This window comes from Lutra lutra, chromosome 10 (genome assembly GCF_902655055.1).
Source record: "Lutra lutra chromosome 10, mLutLut1.2, whole genome shotgun sequence".
Classification (NCBI taxonomy): Eukaryota; Metazoa; Chordata; class Mammalia; order Carnivora; family Mustelidae; genus Lutra; species Lutra lutra.
Genome location: NC_062287.1, coordinates 106,693,309 through 106,717,971, shown reverse-complemented (window position 1 = coordinate 106,717,971; position 24,663 = coordinate 106,693,309). Strand labels below are relative to the sequence as shown.

General features: G+C 56.1%; 2 protein-coding genes across 2 annotated transcripts in view; one reads left to right on the top strand and one right to left on the bottom strand.

Annotated features, from left to right (window-relative positions):
- Positions 1-628: 628 nt before the first annotated feature.
- Positions 629-6,641, bottom strand: LOC125078675 (formin-like protein 16). Its single transcript, XM_047691692.1, has 2 exons — positions 6,295-6,641; positions 629-1,378 (listed from the first exon to the last, which is right to left on the bottom strand). The coding sequence occupies exons 1-2, from the start codon at positions 6,639-6,641 to the stop codon at positions 1,300-1,302; spliced, it is 426 nt and encodes a 141-aa protein (XP_047547648.1). The 3' UTR covers positions 629-1,299.
- Positions 6,642-6,676: 35 nt separating this feature from the next.
- Positions 6,677-24,663, top strand: part of MACROD1 (mono-ADP ribosylhydrolase 1) — a 142,703-nt gene continuing 124,716 nt past the window's right edge. The window contains 5 exon segments of the mRNA XM_047691690.1: positions 6,677-6,955; positions 6,957-7,040; positions 7,043-7,130; positions 17,559-17,660; positions 18,197-18,313. Of these exon segments, the coding sequence (XP_047547646.1) occupies positions 6,827-6,955; positions 6,957-7,040; positions 7,043-7,130; positions 17,559-17,660; positions 18,197-18,313 (520 nt within the window). The 5' untranslated portion in view covers positions 6,677-6,826.

The window sequence follows — 24,663 nt, the reverse complement described above, 5'->3', positions numbered from 1 at the left end:
CCAAAGGATACAAATGTAGGGATCCGAAGGGACACCTGCACCCCAATGTTTATAGCAGCAATGTCCACAATGGCCAAACTGTGGAAAGAACCCATGTGTCCATCAACAGATGAATGGATAAAAATATGGTGTACACACACACACACACAGGAATATTACTCAGCCATTAAAAAATGAAATCTTGCCATTTGCACCAACGTGGATGAAACTAGAGGGTATTATGGTAAGCAAAGTAAGTCAGTCAGAGAAAGACAATACCATATGGTTTCACTCATATGTGGAATTATTTTTAAAAGATTTTATTTATTTACTTGACAGAGACACAGGGAGAGAGGAGCAAAAGCAGAGGGAGCGGCAGAGGGAGAGGGAGAAGCAGGCTTCTGGTTGGAGCAGGGAGCCTGATGCAGGGCTCGATCCCAGGACCCTAGAACCATGACCTGAGCCGAAAGCAGATGCTCAACAACGCACCCTTCGTATGTGGAATTTAAAAAACAAAATGGAGGATCATAGGGGAAGAGAGGGAAAAAGAAATTAGAAAAAAAGAGAGAGAGAGAGAGAGAAAAAAAAACCCATAAGAGACTCTTAACTCTAGGAAACAAACCGTTGCTGGCCAGGAGGTGGGTGGGAGTTGGGTGGCTGGGGGATGGGCATTAAGGAGGGCTTGTCTTGGGATGAGCACTGGTTATTGTATGCAACTGGTGAATCATTGACCTCCACCTCTGAAACTATACACTGCATGTTAATTAATTGGTTTAAATGTAATTTAATTTAATTCGAAAGAAAAGAAGGCTTGGGTAGATAATGACAGGGAAACATGCCCATGATGTCCTATGGAATGAAGAAAGTTAGCTGTGGAACGGTGTCTGTGGCCAAATCCTATTTTTGTAAAAAAGAAAGAAAGAAAGAAAGAAAGAAATTGTATGTGTATTTCTTCACTTATGATTATAAATGCTCGGGAAGAATCTAGAAGAATGCACAGCCAGTACCAAAACCGATGCATACTTCCGCGGATTAGGGCTGGGGAGAGGGTGTTGTATGAGATTGCCAGGACTGCTATACATAAATCCTAGGGAATCGGTGGCTTAAACAACAGAGATTTATTTTCTCACAGTTCTGCAAGTCCAAAATCAGGGTGTTGGCAGATCTAGTTTTCTCCAGGGCCTCTGGCCTTGGCTTGCAGATGGCCGCCTTCTTGCTGTGTCCTCACATGGTCTTTGTGCGTCTCTGCGTGTCCAACTTCCTTCTTACAAGGGCACCACTTAGACTGGTGAGGGCTCACCCTAACAGCCTCGTTTTTTATCAGTCACCTGTTCGGAGACCCTCTCTCTGAATGCAGTCAGATCCTGAGGACCCAAAGTTGGGACTTCCACCTAAGAATCTGGGGGGAAGAGGATTCCGCTCATAACCATAATTCATTGTGTCATTTGACTTTGTCCCAATCAGGGCACCCGGCTGGCTCAATCTGCGGAGCCAGCGACTCTTGATCTCGCAGGTTGTGGTCCAAGCCCTACCTTAGGTGTAGAGATCGCTTAAAAATAAATATAAATAAATAAAATCTTGGAACAAAAATTTGTCAATGATACTATTCGAGGCTTTTTTTTCTTTTAAGATTTTATTTATTTATTTGACACAGAGATAGAGATCACAAGTAGGCAGAGACAGAGGAGAAGCAGGCTCCCTGCTGAGCAGAGAGCCCAATGCGGGGCTCGATCCCAGGACCCTGAGATCATGACCTGAGCTGAAGGCAGAGGCTTTAACCCACTGAGCCACCCAGGTGCCCCACTATTTGAGGCTTTTATATACTTCAAGCTAAGTATCCCCTAAACGTCCACCTTCTTCCAAGGCTTTCTCTGAAGTCGGAGGAGGGACAGCCAATGCCGGCCACGCCAGGGCCCTTTCCCTGGGGAGGCCCAGCAGTCTTCCCGGGATCCCCAACCTGGTCCTCAGACCGCCCCGGGAGGAATCAAGGAAAGGGGCGCCCTCTGCCGCCCAGGGACGTGACTTACAGTTAGGCGCCGCCGATGCTTAGGACCGCCTAAACCACTCTTCCTCTCACGCCTCCCATTATAATGACTGGACGATACTGGCTCATGACACAAACAGTAGAATGGAATACAGGTAGGTGGTAAGGTCAAGTATGAAGACTGCATTACAGCCTGGGTGGAGGGACGCTCAAAATGGCGATCACATAGTGAAGACCTTAGGGGGACCTGGGAGGCACAGGGACTAGCGCACCTGCGTTGAAGCAACAAAAAGAAGGAAGGTGTCCTGGTACAATGGGGTCAAGTTGAACACTGAGAGACTCTCAGGAAACAGGGATGCACTGAGCTCTGCAATTCGGCTCCTGGAGAGAGGAAGGGGTTTGGGGGTCCCCTTTATTTTTTTAAGATTTTATTTATTTATTTGACAGAGATCACAAGCAGGCAGAGAGAGAGAGAGAGAGAGGAAGGGAAGCAGGCTCCCTGCTGAGCTGATGATGGGGGCGGGGGCGGCTCCATCCCAGGACTCTGGGATCACGACCCGAGCCCAAGGCAGACACTTTAACCCACTGAGTCACGCAGGCGTCCCTGGGGGGTCCCTTTAGACCTGGCAGAATTCTTCTGGGTCTCGCTCTGCTCTGGAAATCTCAGACCAGGAGCAGGAAACCCCTCACCGTACTGTGGTCCCAAATCTCATCGCACCCCTGGCCCCGCTGTGATGGAATCTGCTCCTTTGGCGGCTTTGCAACCCTGAAAGGTGTGGAAGCCCGCAAAGCAAACCCAGAATCTTGGTCCTGGGGTAGGAATAAGTTTTGTGTTTATTTAATAATTTAAACAGTAGTGTTTGCTTAAGGTTTTGAGACACTTAAATCAATCTGTCCTATTTGATATGTGTTGTTGTTTTTTTTTTTTTTTTTAAAGTCATCTCACACCCAGTGTGGGACTCAAACTCACAACCCCAAGATCGAGAGTTGCACGCACTTCCAACTGAGCCAGACAGGCGCCCCCGATTTATGGATTTCATTAGATAAAATGGCTGTAATAATTCTTCCCACCCCTGCATGCTGCCTTTGCAATGAGATTTGGCTGCTTCTCCCACTAAGAGATCCAGTCTCTTTCTTCCCGCCCTCGAATCTGGGCTGACCTTGTGACCCCGCGTCAAACGACAGAATTTGGTGGTAGTGATGGATGACTTCAGCGTGAGGTCTCAGGAGGCAGGGGGGCAGCCTCTGGGGTTGCCTTCTTGCAGCGGGTCCTTGAGACCGACCTGCTGTGAAGCTGCCCCCGTCAAGCCTAGGGGAGGATAAGGGGCCCGTGGAGCAGAACCCAGGGGCCTGGCTGACAGCCAGCACCAACTGCCAGTCATGGGCCTGAGGCCATCCCAGGGCCCCCAGCCCCAGGCAGGGGGTCAGATGCCTGCAGCCACTGGAGTGACCCAGGCAAGACCAGCAGATGAAACTTCCAGCTTATCCCAGACCAAACGGCTGACTCCATGCCCCGGGTATTATTTTAAGTCAGTAGGTAAGTTTTCAGTAGTTTATTATGCAGCAACAGACAACTGAGACAGTGTAAAAGGATCTAAGTCTATAAACAGCCTGGGAACATTTAAGAGAATCGACTGATCATATTTACCAGTGTAACCTATTAGCATATAAGGACTGCTTAGCTGGGGCGCCTGGGGGGCTCAGTTGGTTAAGTGTCTGCCTTAGGCTCAGGTCATGATCCCAGGGTCCCCAGATGGAGCCCCGCATTGGGCTTCTTGCTGAGTCTGCTTCTCCCTCTCCCTCTGCCTGCTGCTCCCCTTGTTTGTCCCCCCGCTCTCTCTCTTTCTGTCAAACACATAAATGAACAAACGCTTTTTAAAAACTGTTTACCTGATTAGGAAATAATATGCTTGGTTGGGGAGGACAGAGTAAGGTGGGTGGCAAGAGTGTCCTCACCGCTCCCCCACTTCCTCCCTGTTTGTAAAGAAAAAGGAACAAAAAAGAAAAAAATGCCTGTAGGATGTTGAGTTCAAGGTGTTTGAGAAGACCAGCTATCTCATCTCTGTAACATGTAGTTTAAAATCTATTAGGGAATTTAATTACCTAAGTTTGTAATTGGCATTCATTTTTAGAATTTAATCTGTTGAACCTATGAGTTAATTAAATATGCATCAAAGAATAAGTGAAAGTAATTGTTCTTTTTATACAAAAATTAGCAGATTTATAAATAGAAAACTAGATTTGCAAGTTGCACTTGGATGTTTAAGGAAAACTAGTTCTTCCTTTAATTTATAAGTTTAATAAATACTGTATTCATTTAAACACAAGCAGCAGTAGGTAGCTTTTCTCTGCACAAGAGCCCCTCTGCAACATTAGAATTCCTCAGCTCACTGTCTCCGACGATGCTGTAGCCCTTGCTAGAAGATTTGGCATTCCCCAGGCCACCATGCCTTTGCTTCTGGGTGTCCCTCTGCCTGGAGTGCCTCTGACCCACTCACACACACCTTTGGAACCTGGCAATATTTTACCTTTTTCAAAAGATCTGGCTCAAACTCTATGAGGAGGTTTTGCCTTGCCTAGTCAGAGCCATGCCTCCCTGCCCACATCCACCTGTGTGGGGGGCTCAGGCCTCTGTTAGACTAGATAGCGGAGGGCTGTGAGCTGGAACCTTCTTTCTCCTGGCTGTCAGGTGAGAACAGAGCTGAATCCCAGCAAAAGAATCAGAAGGACTGGTACAGATGTCCAGAGTGTGCAAAGGGGTTTCAAAGGCCTGCCTCTGGGGGATGTGGATTTCAGCCTCTGTGCAGAAAGGCAGCCTCCCAATTGGCACCAAGACTTTCCATGGCTGGGGTCCCTGCCTCTCCCTGCATCCTCTTCCCCAGACCTTGGAGGGGTACAGTGGGCAGAATAATGGCTCCCTACAGGTGTCTGCATCTTCGTCCTTGGAGCCTGCGAATATGTTACATTGCATAGCAAAGAGGAATCAAGGTTCCAGATAGAGTTAGTGTCACTCATCAGTAGACTTTAAACAGGGAGGCTGTCACGGATGATCCCGGCGGGGCCAGCATAATTACCAGGGTCCTTGAAAATGGTCAGAGAAGCAGAGGAGAGTCGGAGGCAAGGGGCCACTAATGGAAGAATTGTTTGGGGAGATGCAACATTGCTGGTTTTGAAGAAGGAAAAAGGGTGCCATGAACCAAGGAGCGTGGGTGTCTCCGGAAGCTGGAAAAGGCCAGAAAGAACCTCCAGAAGGGAACGGAGCCTTGCTGACCCCTTGATTTGAGCCCCGAGAGACCTCTGTCAGACATCTGTCCTACAGAACACCAAGCTAATGCATTTGTGGAGTGGAAGCCACCACATTTGCAGTAACTTGTTAGAGCAACAAGAGAACACACACCGGGTCACCTACATGCTTCAGGCGCAGTGCTTTCCAGAACACAGGTAAGAACCAAACTACCAGGCCTCAGTCTGGGCTCTGACCCTCACCGGTGGTGTTGTTGACCTCCAGCTGGTTCCCGCAGCCTCACCTGGCCGTTGGGAGCACATCACGAGCTCAGGAAGGTACAGCAAATGCAAGCAGAGGGCTTAGTTCAGTGCCCTCTGGTACCCAGGGCCCTGCGCACGGCTGCTGTCCCGGTTGTAGCTGGCAAGGCTGAGTTACAGGAGAAGTGGCAAGTGCTGAGGTCACCGGCACGTTCATCCTGGGGGCCTGACTACCACATCCTGACCAGAACCCTGTCTTTTTTTTTTTTTTAAAGATCTTAATTTATAACGTATTTGAGAGAGAGAGAGGGAGAGAGCACCATTATGGGGAGCTGCAGAGGGAGAAGCAGGCTCCCTGAGTAGGAAGCTGCAGGGGGGCTGGGGGGAGCTCAATCCCAGAACTCTGGGATCATCACTGGATAGGAGGACAGACGCTCAACCCACTGAGCCACCCAGGCGCGCCCATCTTAATTTTTAATTTACAGCTCAAGAAGTGCACCTCAAGCGGCCTGTGTAGCCCAGGGTGGCAAGCTGGTACTGGAATCTTCTCCGGGACCCTGGCTCCTCCTCAGATTATAAAAATATCCACTATCATATTTCTCAAATAATGTTCACGGTGTAGAAACACAGAAGCAAACTTATATTTTAAAAAATCTATCTTCAGAGTCTCCGTAAAAAATTAGGAAAAAAAAAAAAAGAAGAAAAAAATGACGCCCATTGTTCCACCCGAGAACGCCTCCTGGAACTCACATTTTCTGCCTTCCACCGTGTGCACCCTTGCTTCCAGTCGCATCCCCGCCCACCCCCGGCGCTCAGCACCCTGGGGAAAGTCGCCGAACCGGACGTACCTGTTCGCGCGGCTTGTCCCCTCCCGGGGGCCGGGCGGCAGGGAGGGACCGCGGCTCGTGGGGACTGGGGGCGGGATCGGGTTGCCGGGTGGCGAGCGGCGCCCGGCTGTCGAAGTTCGGTACCGAGCGCAGAGCGCCGGGGACGGAGGGCAGAGGCGGGCCAGGGCCGCGCGGCGGGGAGGGCGGCTCTCCACAACCGGAGGTTGGCGGCGAGCCCCGAGCGGGCGCCAGGCAGCCGCGCGACCCTCGGAGAAGGAGGAGCCTCCCGCCGGACGCAATCCCGGCGCCGGGGAGCGGGCGGAGCCCGGCTGGGGCGCGCACGTGTGTATAGGAGTGCGGGGGCCCATCCGGCGGCCGGGACTACAAGTTCCAGGGTGCCCAGCGGCGCGCTCGGGGTTTCTGGCCGCGCGGCCCGCCGGCTCGGAGCCGGTCGCCGCCAGTACACGCCGCTCGGTCCCGAGCGGATCAGAGAGACTCCCAGCCCCGTAAATAGAGTCCAAGTGGGCGGGGAGCCGCCCCGCGCCGCCTGCTCATGTCCCTGAGGAGCCAAGTGTCCGGCCGCCTGGCACAGCTGCGCGCGGCAGGGCAGCTGCTCTGCGTCCCGCGCCCCTGGTCCGTCCCCTACGCGGGGGCCACGCGGACCCGCAGCACCGCGTGCGGTCCCCCCGGCGTCCCTGGGCGCGGACAGCCCCGGCGCGCGGACCCCAGCGGGAGTTGGGGCTTGGGGGGCGGCGGCAGTGGGGCGGAGAGGAGCGCCGGTGTGCGCACCTGGGCCCCCCTGGCCATGGCGGCGAAGGTGGACCTGAGCACCTCCACCGACTGGAAGGAGGCAAAATGTAAGTGTAAGCAGGAGGGGGGCGCGAGTTTGCGAGGGCGGCCCCACGTGGGCCTTGCCCGGCTGGACAGCACCCCCACCAGCACCGCCTTCCACCCGAGAGACGCCCTGGGATGGACCCCGCCAGTCGCAGCCACGCCCCCCCGTGTACCCAGCCCCGCAAACCACTTCACTACGTCCGAGGGGACCGAGGGCAGGTCCCCTACGGGGCAGTGTGGGGAGGACGACCTTACCCCGCCCGCACGGGTCCCAGGGCACCCACAGGGGTCATCCAGGACCTACCTACCTTACTCCCTTGCACGGGAGGGAAACTGAGCTGAGAAGCCAAGGTCACTGAGAGTTTGTGACAGAGCTGACGTTCGGCTCCCGAATTCCCCATGCTTTGTGCACTGTGGTTTCTCAAGTGGTGGCATTTTAGGCAGAGTGGCGGGAAATGGACTGAGGGGACAGTTCTGGGTCTGGTGTCTCCACCTGGTAGGATCAGACAGCCCCACAGAGCGGCCTCTCTAGGCAGGCTGGTCCCACCTCCACCCACCCCTTACCCAGAAGGCCTGACTCTTTGAGCCGGTCATCTGCTGCCCTTTTGCCCTCATGCCTGGCCTCTGGCCACTTGTGAAGAGTTTCTGCCCCATTCCTGGGGGACACAGGGCTGGGGGACAGAGCAGAGACGGGGCATTCTGTGAGAACGGTGACACCTTGCACCCCCAGGAATCAAGCCATTTCCTCCCACTCTGGGATGGGTCATGAGTCCTGGTCCCGCATGAGTCCCAGGGCCGGACCCTGGGCCCTCACAAAGAACAGGGAATCCGGCCTGCTGCAGCGTCCCAAGTAGTCTGGCCCGAGGCTCAGCCAGCTGCCCCTGCCCTTCAGAGCCTGCTCCCAGAGCTCTTGTAACCATTCCTGGCTGGATCCCCTTTCAAAAGCACAGGGGAGAAGGCTCATTGGCTGGGCCTTTGTGGGAGTGGGTACAGCCAATGGAGCAACGAAGGTAGGTCTGGGGCAGTGGGGGGGGGGGGGGTGGCTAAAGGGAAGGCCTCCTCTGAACTAGAGGTGGAGTTCAAGATGACTTTCCCCTCTGTCCTGAATTGTGTTCTTCCACCGGGATCTTCAAGTGCAGGCAGAAAGCCCTTGCCTTGGCTCAGCGTGCACACAGAGTGTCTGTCATGGCCTCAGCCCTGGCCCTAGAACCCTGGTTAGGGCAGGGAGTGAGGGGGCTGGCTGAAATTCCTGGCAGGGGTACTGTCCCCACAGGGAACCTGCCTCCCCTTCTCTGTCAGGGGCAGCAAGCCAGCTTGGTGGGAAGAGAGCTAGGGAGGCAGGGGGCCCAGCCACCTGCTCCTGGATCAGTCACGTTTCTAGGATCAGCTCCCCACCCTCTCCCGTTCCTTGGTGCCCCTGAAAACTTCTGGACCTTGTGAAGCTGACGGACCAGGGATTCCCAGGTTGCTGGAGTGTCTCTGCTTGGAGCTGGGATTTCCATCCATTCATCCGTTTCTTTAAGTCTATTTATTTTGAAGTAATCCTTACATGGGGCTCAAACTCATGACCCTGAGATCAAGCCAGCTGGGCGCCCCTTGTTCATCCACTTCTACCGAGTGCCTTCTGTGTGGCCAGCACCGTTCTGGTGCTATGAGTGACAGGTAGGGTCCCTGCCCTCAAGGGGCATCTTTGCTAGGGGTAGAAAACAGTTGAAAACGTGGTCAAGCCAGTGGGTCGGTGCCAGGCGAAGGCCAATGCTATGAAGAAACCGTGGCAGATGGGGCTGCCTGAGCTCCAGGATCCAGTCAAGGATGGTGTGAGGAGCGGACCTTGGGTGTGAAGACCCCAGCAGGCTTGTCGGGGTGATCCGGTGTGAGGACACCAGCGGGCTTGTCGGCGTGCTTTGTGTGTTTCAGTGATCTATTACTGAGTAACAGATTACCCCCAAATTCAAAGACTTGGGACAGCAAACGTTTCTTACCTCCTAGTCTCTGAGGGTCAGGAACCTACGAGTAGCTTGGGGGGGGTGGGTGGCTCTGTCGGTGACGGCTGAGGGGCGCCCTCCCGTGGAGTGGCTGTGGGGAAAGGCCTCAGACCCACCACCCTGGGGTCTCTCCACCGGGCTGCTTGACTGTCCTCACAACATGGCAGGCGGTTTCCCCCAGAGACCAACCCAGAAGCCACAGTGTCTTTTTGTGACCTTGTCTTTCAAGTCCCACGCCGTCTCTTCTGCTTTATGCTGGGGCTTCGAAGGGCGTCGTGGAGTCTGGCCCATGTTCAAGGGGAGGGAAATGAGTCTCCACCTTTGGAAGGGAAAAAGATTAAAGAATTGGGGGCATTTTTTTTTTAAAGATTTTATTTATTTATTTGACAGAGATCACAAGTAGGCAGAGAGCCAGGTGGTGTGGTGGGGAAGCAGGCTCCCCACTGAGTAGAGAGCCCAATGCGGGGCTTGATCCCAGGACCCTGGGATCATGACCTGAGCTGAAGGCAGAGGCTTTAAGCCTCTGAGCCACCCAGGTGCCCCTGGGGGCATATTTTTAAAACTGCCACGCTGGGGAGCTGCCTCAGCTGGACCCTGCTTCTGACTGGGGTCTACGCTTTGGTCCTTGAAGACCCCACATAGTTTTCTTCCTTCCGTTCGGTTTAAACTTTGAGCTTCCGGTGTAAGTGGACAGACCTCAGGTGAACGTATGGTCAGTGTATTTTTACCTAAATACCCTGTTGTGGTCAGTAGGTTGCCAACACTTTAGAAGGTACCTTTAGCCCCTTGCAATCAGTACCTCTTACTACTTCTTGAACTTCATACGAACAGAGGCATATAGTGTGTCCCGGTACACCCTCTGCTCATGGTTGGGTGGTGTACTGACAGTTTGCCGTCTTATGTCTGATATTCCATGGTATGGATACACCACATTTTGTGTACCCGTTCTGTTGGTGGGCATTTTGTTTTCCAGTTTGAGGCTGTTGGGAATAAAGCTGCTGGGATTATTCCTCTCCATGTCTTTGATGGACATGTGCTTGCCTTTCTCTTGGGGATCTACCCAGGCCTCCAAATGCCTGTCTGTGCCTGGGATCATCGTGTCTCAAAGACTGGCATACAGTCACCAAACTCACAAGAGCCTGATGTAGGTGGGAAGGTTGACGGGCAGCTATGGTGGGAAATATGGTGGTGGGTCTGGAAAGTGCGCCTGGGCAGGGCCCCCTCTCGAGCTGGCTGAATGATTTTGGAAGCGGTTCCCACTGCCCTGGGCAGGCTGGGCAAGCTTCCCTATAGGGCGTGGACCCATCCACCCAGGATCCCCTTCCTTGGGTGTTTGCTCAGTAGTTCAGTCTCTATGCTGTTGAGTGCCTGCGCTGGGTTCTGGGTGCAGAGTGCCTCAGTTCCCGGCCCAGTGAGTCCTCTGGACACATGGCCCAGTTCTGCCTTACCCTAGGCATTCCCTTTCTCCCTCTTAAGCAGACTGGCCACACCCATAGACCCATTCTCCCTCTGGGTAAGTAAATACCACCAGGTTGGATCTTCCTGGGTAAGAGCCCATCAGTCCTTTGGGGAGATCTCCGTAGTATCTGATTTTACTGGCCAGAGAATTCTATCTCCAGGTGTCTCAGTGATGGGAAGCCTCCTTATCTTCGCAGGTGGTGCCTTTTTGTCACAAGACTGCAGAAACCGTCGTACTCTAAAGGCAGTTGGATGTGAGGGGACTTAAGGTTGGGCACTGGGGGCGTGTAGGGGCTGTGTCACTGCAGAGGAAGCCACAGACCCTCCTTCTGACCTGCAGTGGGGGCAGAGCTGTCTGCTAAGAAGAGCACGGGCATTGGTGACATCAGCCTTGGGCCAGCCCCACACCGCTGCTTCCCTGCTCCCTGAGCCTCAGTTTCCTCATCTGTGAAATGGGACGACCGGCACCTGATTTGCAGGTTGTGCTGGGATCACACCGGAAACTATTGCATATATAGTGGTATATAAAAGGGTCCATGGTGTACCAAGGGTTCCCAGCGACTCCCTTTCTTGTCACCCCTTGGACCTCTGTCCTCTCTCTGCCCTGTTTTGGGCCACAGCAACACGGGGCTTGTATAAACTTGTCTCCCTCTTGGTCTCAGATGCTGGAGCCCGTGACCTGCATATCCTGAGCCACGTTTCCTCTCCCCTTTGCACCAGGCAGTGATGAGGACTCATTCCAGCTCCAGTTTCATGCGGAGCGGATGATTTCTCTGATTTGATTACTGAACCGGGGAACTGTGCAGACTCACCTGGGAACTGGGGGGGGTCTTCTCCCACCTGTCTTCTGGGGAAGACAGTCTTGGTGCACCCCAGTGCGGGGGGAGGCAAGGGCGCCTAGGAAGAGGAGAAAAGCTCCGAGGTGCTTCATGCTCTGTCTCCCCGTGGCTCAGGCCGTGGACTTGGATGAGACTCTGGTCTCGGGGGGTGCCATGAGCCCCGGTAATTAATGCCCCTGCTGCTGTGTTCCCAGAGCCCCACCGCTATCAGCCCAGTCCACCCAGCCTTCTCCAGAGGGGGGGCCTCCCTCCGTGCCAGGCTGCCCTCACCTTTCTGAACACCGTCTAGCAAAGTGCCATAAAGACACTTCTTAAAACACCTCATTGAATTCCCGTTCGCCCGGTGTGCTTTATGGTTCTGGCGCAGCCTGCTTCCTCCAGCTTGGCTTTCGTGCCTGGGAGCCGCTGGAAGCTTCGTCCAGGGTCAGGCCACCCCATCAAAATTTACTGCAAACATCTTTTTACAACACCTGTCTCACTGAGCTGTGAAATACTCTCGCCTTTCCAGAAAGGAAAGAAAATTAAAACGTATGTTTTACATCTTTTATAAGAAAAATAAAACTCTCCTGTGCTCTAACTCTACATCTGTCCTTCTGGCAAAAGGAGGGAGAAAATGTTATAAACACGTGGGGCCTATCTGACAGATGGAGCCGGGGTGATGAGGATGGCCCTTGGTTCCTTGGAGCCAGGGAGAATCAGAATTGGCTTCTCCCACCCCATAACTCAGAGACCCGTGCAGTGTGTCGCTCCTCAGGGGTCAGTTGGGCCTCGACCTTGCTCTGGAGATAAGGTCACGGCGCCCCACATGCTGGCTTCAAGGAATGTGTGCCCGGGGACCATGAACTGGAAGGGGCAGGCTGACAGATGTCCCCAAGGTCAGCGCCAGTCGGCTGGTAACAGAGCCAGAAGTTCTGGCTGTCTTCCTGCTTGGGGAAGTGGAGCCATTTTTTGGACTTTGCTGGAGAGAGGGGGCTGTGCGGGCTGTGGGCCACTCAGATCAGCCCTCGGATCTTAGGGAGGACAGGGAAGGAGGGAGTCTTGGGCTGGGTCCCCTCTTAGCTTGCCTGTGGCCGGGACATAACCTCTGTTTCTTCTGGAAGGCAGGGTGCTGCCCTCTGCCAGATGGTGTCTGCTAGGGGACTCTAGCCATTTCCAGGACCCCCAGACTAGTCCCATGGGGTACCTGGGGCTTACTCAGCTGGAGGGACTCTGCACAAGGGAGTCCTGTGGGGTTGGCCTGGGTGCGGACTGGCCAGCCCCTGTGGCGTCTTGGCAGGCACGTTCACTTTCTGGCCCTGGGTTCATCAGGTTGGGAGAGCCCACACTTGGGCATGCCAAGGCCTCTGAGAGCCATAGTTTTGGTCTCAACTGTGCCAGATAACAAGTATGAGCACCGAAACAATTAAAAAAGCTCCTCTACTGGGGTGCCTGGGGGGCTCAGTGGGTTAAAGCCTCTGCCTTCGGCTCAGGTCATCCCAGGGTCCTGGGATCGAGCCCCGCATCGGGCTCTCTGCTCCATGGGGAGCCTGCTTCCTCCTCTCTCTGCCTGCCTCTCTGCCTACTTGTGATCTCCGTCTGTCAAATGAATAAATAAAATCTTTAAAAAAATTAAAAAAAATAAAGCTCCTCTACTTACTTATGCTTCCAGGTTGCAAAAGGCAGGTCCTCTCCCCAGTTTGGTCTTGTTTCGCTTTGCCTTCTGAGTCTTTGCTTGCAGGAAGGACAGCATATCCGCTCCGTGCAGCTGCCAGATAACCTGGCAGTCCCTTCTCATTCAGGGCAGGCCTGCCTGGTCCTTCTTCTAGAGATGCGGAAACTGAGGCTCAGAGAGGGCAAGTGACCTGCCCAGGAACGTGATGTCAGGAGCTGGTGAGCCCAACCCTAGTGGGACCAAGGAGCAAGAGGGATCAAAACCACAGCAGGACGTTCCTTCCCCAGGCTCCGTTCCTCAGACAGGCGACAGTCGAGGTGGCTGCCACAGCCTGGCTTTTGCTCTCTGGTCTGGCCGTTCTTGATTTCTCTCCATTTCCCCACTCACATGCTCTCTCCTACCTCAGGGCTTCTGCATATGTTGTCTTCTCCCCCTGGACGACTCTGTTCTCTTGGCAGACATGCCCTCAACGCTTGGGTCTCAGCTCAATCATTCATTGATTCATCCTGCAGACACCCATGAACGCCCACACATGCCATGCACTGTGCCAGATGGTGGGCAGCCAACATAAACACCAGATTCCCAAGAGGCCAAGGTCAAGTAAGGAATAAAGTATAGCTGGTAGGGGAGGGACTACTCTGGGAGTGGGGAAGGCCTGTAAAGGAAGGTCAGGCCAGAGCAGTGGCAGGTACAAAGGCCCTGAGGCAGGGAATGGTCTGGCTGTGGGACCATCTGAAAGGTGAGTGATGTGCCAGGGCTGCAGAGGTGTAGGAGGGAAAGCTAGTTTGTGGGGAGGCAAAGAGGAGAGGAGGCGGGGAGCCGCAGGGATTCACGTGGGCCTCTGTAAGGACTTGGACTTTGAACTGAGCTTTCAACAGCTTTAAATAGAATTCTGCCCCAAAGATTCCTGCGCTGCTGAGTGAGGAACAGACTATTGGGTGGGCACGGGGAGTCCACCGAGGGTAGAAGCCTTCTGGGTGGTGCTAGGGAGTCATGATGGCTTGGCCCCTATCCGGGAAGAGCAGAAGGCTTGGTTTTGGGGGTATCGTGGGGATAAATCCAACAGCCTACAGATGGATGGAACCAGGAGACTAAGAGAAAGGACCCCCCCCTCATTTTGGGGTCCTAGCAGAATCTGGGGCTGTTCATTGAGAAGCAAAAGAACGAAGGGGGAAGGAGTCGGAAGTTCAGTTTTGCACATGAGGAAGTCTGAGGTTGAGAGCAGGCAGTGGGCCTTGAGGAGCCCATGCCTGATGCCCGGCTGAGAGCTGAGGGGCTGGAGGTGTAGCGCCCCAGACCATTAGCTAAAATAGGGTTTGGAATGCTTGGGGTTGATGTCAGGATGAGGGGGAGGGTATAGACTAAGGAAAGGGAGGCAGCAAGGAGACAGGAGGGCCAGTGAAGTGGGGTGGGATCCAGGAGAGGTAAGGTCTTGAGGGGGAACATGGGGGGGGTTGCTGAGTGCACAAGGGAGGACAGAAGGGACACTATAGAGGGCCACGTGGCTGGTGTGGTGTCTCTGACCTTGGCCTTGGTGGAGAGCTGGGGCCAGGCTGGTGAGGGCTTGGGGGATCATAGGAAGGAGGGAGGAAGTGGGGGCAGTGGGGGAGGGAGAGAGGAGGTCACAGCTGCGGGGTGTGGAATCCATGGTTGAGGGAGGCTTTATGACCTTGAGACACAGAGGGGACATGAGAGGGTGTTTGAGAGCAGACACTGGAGGAGTGAGTCCCCTGGAAGTTGAGCAGGCAGCCTGGACTGAGGGAGGGCAAGCCAGGCTTGGATTCCCAGGTGGCAGGAGGAGGTAGCATCTAGAAGACAATTGGGGAGGCTTGGGAAAGGGGAGAAGGTCGAGGGGAAGAACTTCCCAAGCAGGGTCAGGAGCTGCCTGGCAGAGGGGGCCGCCAGGGGAGGGGATGGGGAATTTAGAGGGAGCCGGCTGTTTGGTGATGAGGTTTTTCTCCAGCGGTTTGCAGCCTCTGGGGGAGGGCAGAGAAGCTAGAGGTACCTCCTCCAGCAAGCCGTCCCGCCACCCCCCTGCTTGGCCAAGCCCTGGACAGGTAGGGACTGCAGGGAGCCAGGCCTCCCCTCCGGAGTCTGTTCCTCGCCCGCCAGCCGCCAACTGCTTCGCTAGGTACCCAAGGAAACCTGTTCTGTTTCTCATTTAGAGCCGGAGGGAGCTCCCTTTACTCCCACTTTACAGAAGCGGGTAGTCAAGGCTTGGAGAAGCACTTGAGCCCTTTCCAGATACCAGCACCCTCCCCCAGCACACAAAGAAAGGAGCCTTTGGCCTGTTACTCAAGAGTATGCGGGGTCACGTGTCCAGTGGGGAAGGTAGCCTCTTGAGAAAGGGGAGCAGGGAGATGGGCTGTGAGCCTCAGGACACACTAGTGACAGAGGGGACCATCCACACTGGGTACCGTCCACGGTAGGATATCCTTGGCCTCTTAGAATGAAAATGGTGCTGCTTGGGGTTGGGGGAGTTTTTAATCTATAACTGGTGAAAGTACTTTTTAGTTATTTTTATTTTTTCTTAAGTTTTGTTTTTTTTTTAAGATTTTTATTTATTTATTTGACAGAGAGAGCAAGAGAGCACAAGCAGGCAGAGCAGTAGAGGGAGAGGGAGAAGCAGGCTCCCCGCTGAGCAGGGAGCCCAATGTGGGGCTCGACCCCAGGGTCCCGGGGTCATGACCTGAGCCGAAGACAGACGCTTAGCTGAGCCGCCCAGGCGCCCCTGTGAAAGCATCTTTGATCTGATTCAGGTGCCCCTGGGATGAGTCAGTCCTCAACAGACTTGGCGGCTGCGCAGTGGGCCCCACCCCCTCACAGCGTCACAGCCCCCAGTGCCCGCCCTCTGCCCCACGCCCTGAGTTTTACTCACCCACGACCTTGAACATACTGTTCAGGTGGTCAAGCGCCTTTCCCTGCCCTGGCTACCTCCCATTTCTCTTCGGAGTCTCACTGAAGAAGCCCCAGGCCGGCCGTTCCTGCTGCCTCCCCTCCCGGCCCCTGCGCATCCCCGGAGCTTGGCCGCTGGCCTGCTCAGCCTCCGTGTCCTCTGCTGGATTGTGGGTTCCCAGGGGCCAGGACCACGTCTGCCTTAGTGAGTGTTATGTCCTTGTACTATATGCAGGACTTGCGCGTCGTAGGCGTTTGTGGAAGAGGGTCGGAAGCGGCCGCCAGAACGTGGAATTCTGGCTTGAGCCCCAGCTGAAGCAGATTTGGGATGCTGTGAGCCTTTTAGAATCACGCCAACCATAAATCTGAGCTGGACTGTGAGCCGGGCCCTTTCCCTGCTCCTCGTGCACCCTGGAGGGACAGAGGCTTTGGATGGCCTGGCTTCTGCGAGATGGAGGGCATGTGTGGAGGACCCACCGGTCTCTTGAACATCTGCCCTTTGAGGCCTTTTCTGCAGAAGGCTCCAGGAGGCAAACCCTTCCTCTTCCACCGAGCCCCCTAATTGCTCCTCCCAACCTCTGCACATTTTCTGATGCTTTCTGAGTTCCTTGAGTGTGGCCTTTGCTGTTTGTCACCCGCCCCCCAACAAGTGGTCAGTGAGGGCCGCTCCATCTGGGGAGCGTGTGGTCTAGGGTGGCCCAAGGCCAGGCTGAGAGCCCGGGTGCCTGGTGGCCTCAGACCGGCAGAGGGAGCCAGAGAGCCAGAAGCCTGGACCTCTGTGCACCTGGGAAACCTTGGAAGGGGTCGCTGGGCCACCCAAAAGGAAGACCAGGCCTGGGGAGCAGGGCTAGAGCAAGGACACCAGGTCTGGTGGACCCAGAGTCTGTGAGCAGATGGTGGGGGGCTCGCTCCCCACTCACCAGCTGTGTGACTATTTCCTCATCTGTAAGATGGAGACAATTCTCGCTGCTCCCTTGGCGCACACTGGGAGAAGCCAGCCGGGCATCTGTGGGGACCTCTCTGCCAGTGCTGAGGGGCAAGTGGAGGCTGTGAACAGCCACCAGATCTGCTTGGTTCTTTGGCTCTTTGAGGATGTTTGTCCTGTCCCACGTGTCCTGCTGCCTACAAATAACCATGGTGATGACATCACCCATTTAGGATGTAACTGGGAATATAATTCATCCAATGCCATCAGCCTGTTTTCCTTATATGCACTGAGTCAGTGCAAAGTTACTCCGTAAGGGGCCTCTTAATCCCCAGTCTATAAACGAAGGAATCAGGGACCCAGAGGTGCGAACACACCCGGAAAGGGGCAGAGTTGCATTCTGAACTCAGGTCTATGGTACCCGAGAGAGGCCCTCTGTCTCCCTGGGCCTCAGTTACCCTCCTGAACAAAGAGGGCAGGGCCAGATGGTCTAGGGGCCTCCTAGCTCCAACCTCCCCCCTCCCCCAATAATGTGCCTGCGGGAAGGGTGGACGTGGAGGGCCGGCTCACATCCTCGGATGAGGAGAGAGTCCCGTGAGGAGGGGAGAGATTCGGGGGCGGGAGAGAAGCCCCCTGGACCGCCCTTCTCCCTGCCTGCCTTGACGCTCCTTCCTGCCTGCCCCATCCCACCCCTGCAGCGTTTCTGAAGGGCCTGAGTGACAAACAGCGGGAGGAACATTACTTCTGCAAGGACTTCATCAGGCTGAAGAAGATCCCGACCTGGAAAGAGACGGCGAAAGGTAGGCCCTGCGCCAGGGAGGGGCAGGTGGCGATTTGGTGGGTGGCCTCATCAGCCCCGTGTGGCGGTGCCTCATACCGACCACGCCAAGAAGAATGGCAGCAGCACGCACGGGGCACTTGCTGTGTGGGGGGCACTTCAGTTACGAACCCGGTCTGAGGAGGGTTTGGTTTTTATCCCCATTGTACTGTTGGGTAAACTGAGTCCGGGAGCCACGACCTCACAGTTGTGGGAAGTCCTGCACACCGCAGGCCTGACACAGCCCATCACCCAGGGCGAGTCACTTCATCTGCCTAGGCCTCAGTTTCCACGTCTGTAGAATGGGGATGGATGACATTAATCCCGTACCTGTGCTTAACCTCGGGAAGGTTCAAGGGGACCACGTGTGTGCCTCCAGCAAGAGGTGCGTGATCACTGTGGATGGCCAGTGCCCGTGTCACCAGTCCCCTGCCTCTGGAGGTGGAGGGGGGTGGATGGAGGTCACTGTGCAGTGAGGGCCTCTCTCTGACCCCCGTCCCTCGACCTCTGCTGGTCCAGGGGTGACCGCGAAGATGGAGGAGCCCAAGTACAAGAAGGACAAGCAGCTCAACGAGAAGATCTCTCTGTTCCGAGGCGACATCACCAAGCTGGAGGTGGACGCCATCGTCAACGCCGGTGAGTGGGGGCTTCTGGCCGGCCTGAGTCAGGGACCTGGGTGGCCGCCTCGTCACCTTTGCTCCAGTCTGCTGAGCCAGGCATGGGGGGACGCCACCTGGCTCCAGCGAGGCTCGGGCAGCTGGAGGCGGAGGGCATGCTGGCGCCACAGGAGCCCAACGTGTTGGCTGCACAGACTCCTTTCCCTTGAAACCCTGACCTGCTATGTCGGGGGCGCCTTGGCCGAGCTGCCTTGCTGCTCGGAGACCCATTAGCGGCCAGGAAGGAAGAGAGCGTGGCTGGAACTGCGCCGGGCTGCCCTGCCAGGAAGGCGGAGGCCAGAACAGGGTGGTTTGACCCCAGGGGCTGCAGACGCCCCACCGCCACTCCCCCTCCTCTGCCTCCTGCCTGCCATGCCCCCCCCCCCCCCCGCAGACCTGGCACAGGCCAGGGGATTTGTCAAGGGAAAGGTGGGGGCAGAGGCCCTGGTGCCCGAGGTTCAGCTTCCTGCCGGGGCTCCGGCTGGCTTGGCAGTTTACTGTGATGAGTGGAGGAACCTCTTCTCTCCCTCCTGGGGGCGGAAGAAAGATGGGTGCTCTCCTCCCAGACTGTGGTTGTCTGGCCAAGGTCAAGAGTGGGTGTCAAGGGACAGTCAAGTCCACCTGGTACACAGGCGGTTCGTGGGACAAGGGCCCGTGGAGGCTGAACCCCAGCCCTTGCTCGCCTGCTTACCAAGCTTCACGGGGAGGAGCTTCTGTAGAGAAACGTCTGGAGACGTGGGCAGAGCCTCTTATCCTGGGAAACCTCGTTTTGCTGCCACCTCCCCACCTGTGCAGTCTCAGCACCTGCCCCCTCCCCCCCAGGAGGATCTCATATCTCCTCCTTCTTGTCCTTGGCCTGGTGACCATTGTGTCTGACCGCAGTGCTGGCTAGGGGAAACCCTGTCCTGTTGTCGAGTGCCCCTGGGACCTGGCGGAGCTGATGTTCCTCCTGGTAAGGGGCTGGGTTCGTGGGACCTGGGGAGACAGAGCCGCTCGGCCTGCCCCAGGCCTGCTTGTCGTGGTCTGGGTTGTGTCTCTGGCTGTGGCATTTGCTCTGCGTGTCTCTGCCTGTTTGTGCGGTCACACAGGTGTCCCCTTCCCCCGACATTGCCCGTCTCGGCGCACAGGTGACCAGTGACACAAAGGCAGGAGTCCCGACTTAGGGTAGAGGGAGCTCGATCCCCTTTGGGTTTCTGCTGGTGCTCCTGCTGTGTTTCTCTAGAGGCCACTAGGACGGGGGTGGGGGGAAGAGGGCTGCTAGCAGGCCTGCGCGTCCATCTGGGGAGATGTGGGGTTGCGACAAGCCACGTTGGGTTGGCTGATGTCGTAGTGGCCCGGAGGAGAAGGGCCCTCTTGCTCTCTGGCCCCAGGAGGGCTGGTCTGGGGTGGGAGGACCAAGCCTTGGAGCAGTGGCTGAGGATTCCATCCTGCAGGCCTGTGGATCTGCTTTGCTGCGTGCCCGTGGCCCTGACTGTCAGGGGCGAGGGTAGGAGAGGATCCCTTGCCTGTAGTTTACTTGATGAGTGGCGAAGTGGCTGCAGGGAAACGTGGGGCATCTTATCTGCCCCTTCCCAGCTGGGCGGGTGATTGACAGGCTGGGAGGGAGGGGTGGAGACCAAGGTAGTCTGTCAGTGGGATGCAGTAGGAGCAGGGAGGGGGCTCCGAAGGCTGCCTGTGGAGCTGTGGGTGTGATTCATGGCTCTTCTGAAGTGTCCTTGTGCCTGGCCAGGCTCCTGAGTGCCGTGGCTGTCAGCCCCTCTCGCTCTCCAAATAGCACTTTGGTCCTGGCTGCATTTGGCGGCACTGGGCTGGGGGTGGGAGCGGTCGCAGCATCTCTCTGGGGACCCGCCTGTGTACGTGCCTGGGCTCCTGTCTCTCCTTCCGCAGGATGCGGATGGTGGACAGCCCACCCGTGGGGTTGCCAGGGGCATTAGGGACCTCAGTGCCAGTGCGTAAACTGTGATGCTCGTGCACCCCCCTGGCATGAACCGAGGCCTCTTCCCCTGCCTCTGTCATTGCTGCTAGAATTGATGCGCCGGTCATCATCCCAGGTATCAACCCTGTCCCAGGAATGCCAAGGGAGCCTGGGTGCCTCCTGCCAAGAAGCAGCTTTCATCTCTCCCTGCTTGCCTCAGTTTATTCAACACTTCTTGGAGTGTTTTCCTGGGATCTCCCCTTTTTCTAGAGTCTCATGGCAGGGGGGACCCAGAACCAGTGTGGAACCCCAGGGAATGTCTGAGGCAGGCTCCGTGTGGGGGGGCTCCCGCACACAGCCTGCCTCCCCTCTGGGTCCTCCCAAAGACCTTTTCCCGGCACCCGTGTTTCCGGGGCCTTGCCACTACTCAGACCCCAGGGGTCCTTGGTGGTCTTGGCCTGGAGCCCCTCCCCGCAACACAGGGTCCTCTGGTTTCCTCCCGCCCCCCCCCCCCGCCCCCCGCGCCACTGCTTTGGCTCAGCCCGGGCCTGCCGCCCACCAGGGGGCGGCAGAGATCGCGGTTTCCGCGCCCGGCGGCGCCCGTAAATCAGTCTGCTTATTAGCAGAATAAAAGTCGCAGCAACGTGGGGCTTTTCGGGGCTGCATAATCTGGTCTGTGCCTCGTGAAACCCATATGTGCTTAATTCATATGTAAAGTTTCAAGCAGGAAGAGAATACGTGTCCATTAAATTCTATTTGACTTGATTATAATCATTAGCCATGAATAATTGCTTCTCAGCGCCGACCGCGGAGCCACCACAATGGAGAAAAGGAGCGAGTAATTATAGCGGGGTGGGAGTTTTTACATTTTTATTTTTGAAGCTAAGGGCAGTGTTGGTCCCGTGGGGAGCGGTGTGGGTAGGACTGGGCTGGGGACTTGAGGTCAGCTTTGGACTTTCTGGATTTTGCGTGGGGGGGCGGTAGTGGGGAGGGTGTCTCTTTTTGGTCCCTGTTGGCCGGTTGTGGGGCCGCTGGGCAGGGCAGGAAGGTGCCATCGCTTCCTGGGCCTCCATCCAGCTGCAGGGACTGCGACAGGGGAGCTGGGAGGGACCTGCGAGGTAAAACGGGGCAGGGGAGGGTTGGGATCCCCAGAACTCCCACCATCCTGCAGAGCTGTGGGCTTGGGGTGTCTCCCGCCTCTCTGCAGGCTTCCTTCCCACCCATTGGGGTTGGCAGGGGTCTGCTTGCTTCCTTCCCTGCCCACGGAGACACTCTGCCCACGACCCCTGTCAGGACTTGGGGCGATCAGGCTGTTTACCAGCCGGTCCTCTGGCTTTTGAAATCCAGGCCTGTTTTTTACCCCTCTCCTTTGGTATTTGAGACGCGATTGGAGCGGTGGTGGTGGTGTCTGTGATGGTGGGTGTGTGTGTTGTGATGAGAAGTATGTTGTGTAGTATGTGGAGGGGCGCTGGGGCAGAGAGTCCTGTGGAGGGATGCCGGGCAGGTGGGTGGCAGGGCTGGAGTTCACATGGGTAGGATCAAACCCCCCAAGCAGCCGGGTATGGCACAGGCAGCCCCAGGCCCACCTTGGCTGTGTTTTCACTGGCTGCTGCGGAGGCTGCTTCCTCGGGAGTGTCAGGCTCCCGCCATCTGGTAGCCAGCCATGGCTCCTACCCACGGGGGCACGCTGCATCCATCTTAATTAAATTGGGCTGCCATGCTGGCAAGATAGACCAGGGAGCCCCCTGCAGCCCCCGGTTCTGGAGAAGATTCTCAAGGGCTGTCCCTGCAGGTTGGCTTATGACACCCCCTTCAGGCAGTGTCTGGGGCGAGCTGTGCCTGGCATCTCCTCCAGAGACGGCTCAGGTCTGGGATCTGGGGGTCTCCACCCGGGGAGGGGGATGCCTCAGCTTGTGGAATGCTTCTGTCTTCTCATTGCCATGGGCAGGGTGGGGGGGTGGGGATGACCTTGACTGGGCCACTTCCTTGCCCTTGAGGTGCCCAGCTCACCAGGCCTGTGGGTCCCTAGTTTTCGGCAGACTGCTGAGTCCCGGGCAGGAAATGTCCCAGCACAAAGAAAGACCCCCATTCTTGGCCAGCCCCAGGGTCTAGCTGCTGATTTTGGCCCTTCAGGGCATAATGGGACAGAGCAGGGATGAATGTGAGACTTTGTGAGGACAGAAGGAATCTTTCCCTTTGAAGCCATCTCTGGCTGGCGAGTCAGGGCTGTGGCACAGAGACCAGGGGCCGATTGGAATCCCAGCATTCCTGATGGTGGCCTGGTGGCCTCTAGCAAGGCGGCTCCAAGCCTGTTTCCTCATCTGAAAAAGGGAGCATCCTCGGCCCCACCCAGGGTGGGTGTGAGGACGCCAGGAATTCAGGCCCATCCCGTGCTGGGCCCTGGGCCTGGCACACAGCGAGCCCCTAGTAAATTGTTATCAGGAAGTCAAGTGCGAGAGCAGCTAAGTAGAATATAATGTGACAAAACCCTGGGAGCAAGGTCTGAACAAAGTGGCATGTGACGCCGCAGGGACCAATTAATTCTGCCAGGAGGTGGCGCGAGGCAGGGCAGGTCAGCGAGGCCTTTGAGGGGCCTAGGAGTGCACGCCAGGATGTGCAGAATGGGTGGGGAGCCATGTTTCACCGCGACAAGCTGGCCTCGCTGGGAGTTTTGAAGCCACTTACTTATTTAAAATAAGGCGTAAAGTGGCACTCTGTTTCCCTAAGTCTTGGTCTTTGATTTGTAAAAATCTGCCAGCCGCTCCTCGCCCCCCCCTCCTCGGGAGCCAGCCCGGTGCTCGCCTCCTCCCTTCCTCTGCTGCCTGGCCCCCCCCCCCCCCAGGAGCCCAGCCCCAGCAGCCCAGCCCCAGCCGTCCCTGGGCCACCGCTGGGAGTCCGTGATTTAGAGACCGCCTTGATGGACTAGCGAGCAGGAGGGGCTGAGGGACGCCCGGCTGCCTTGTGGGAAGTGAGTGACGCTAAACTGTCGCCGTAAATCGCTTTATCTGTCACTTCGGATTTAAATGTGTTTGCTGAGGCTTGCCGGCTGCCTCCGATGGCAGCAGCCTCTCTGCAGTTGGGGGTGGGGGGCGGGTATGGGCCACCTGCGGGCAGCTGGGCTCTCATTGGGCCTGAGGCCCCTGGGGGCACGCGGTGAGAACCCACCCCTCCCTCAGCGCCCACCCTGTGGCACTGACCTCGAGGCATCCTTGAGGCAGGTAGGTTCTCAGTGATCAGACCAGGGCAGGTGACTGCGTCGGGATTTGAACCGGTGTGCGGCCTTTCCTTCATTCGGCGAACCGTGTGGCGGGCCTGTTTTGCGCCAGGCATCAGGGTAGGCCCTGGGCTACAAAAGACACACTCTGGAATCCCAAATGTGAGGTGAGACCTGTGAATGGAGAAGAACAGCAAAGTACAGGAGGGCTGGGAGTCCTGCCTGCAGAGCGAGGGGAAACAGGAAGGCTGCCTGGAGGAGGCAAAATGAAGGCAGTGCTTGTGCTGAGAAGGGAGCGCGGACTCTCTCTCTCTCCCTCTACAATAAATGAATAAATCTTAAAAAAAAAAAAAAAGGCGAGGTGGGGGCAGTTGGGTGGCTCAGTCAGTTGGGTGGCCAACTCTTACTTTTGGCTCAGGCCAAGATCTTGGGGGCCCTGCACCGGTCTCTGCACTCATCGGGGGTCAGCTTGAGATTCTCTCTCTTTCTCTCCCTCTGCCCCTCCCCCTGTTCATGTGCACACATACACTCTCTCTCTCTCTCTCAAATAAGTAAATAAATCTTCAAAACAACAACAACAAAAGAAGGGGGACGTTGAGTCAGAAGTTGGAAGAAGGCATTCCAGGGGCAGAGTGCGGGGAGCCCTGGCAGGAAGGGATGAGGCAGGGCCTGTGGGAGGACGCTTGGGGAAGCTCCGAGGGGTTTGGAATGAGCCTTGGCCAGTCCTGAGTGAGGGTCTCCTTCCAGGTCTAGGCTGTACGCACTCCCATGCCACCTCTCCTGGCCTTCCGGTATTATTATATTGGCCCACAGTGCCAGTGGGGGAAACTGAGGCTCAAAGATGTGAAGTAACTTGCTTAATGCCACACAGCTAACCAGCAGTGGTGCTGGAAGGGGAGATTTGCCAGACCCTAGAGCTTCCAGGAAATCCTCGTGTTTTTTTTTTTTTCTTTTTTTTTTTTTTTAAGATTTTATCTATTTATGTGAGCGAGAGGGAGAGCATGAGCAGGGAGGAGAGGGAGAATCAGGTTCTCTGCGAGCAGGGAGCTCAATGCAAGGCTTGATCCCAGGACCCTGAGATCATGACCTGAGCTGAAGGCAGAGGCTTACCTGACTGAGCCACCCAGGCACCCCAGAAATCCTTGTATTTTTGAGGGTGGGTGGAAACACCTCATCTTTGTTCCCTTTTCACTTTACACAT

Bases quoted from the DNA above. Each gene is read 5' to 3' on its own strand.
- LOC125078675 (XM_047691692.1), bottom strand. From the start codon at position 6,641: ATGGGCCCCCGCACTCCTATACACACGTGCGCGCCCCAGCCGGGCTCC. The intron at 1,379-6,294 runs GTACGTCCGGTT...TCTTCCCCCCAG, and splicing joins GGGACAAGCCGCGCGAACAG to ATTCTTAGGTGGAAGTCCCA.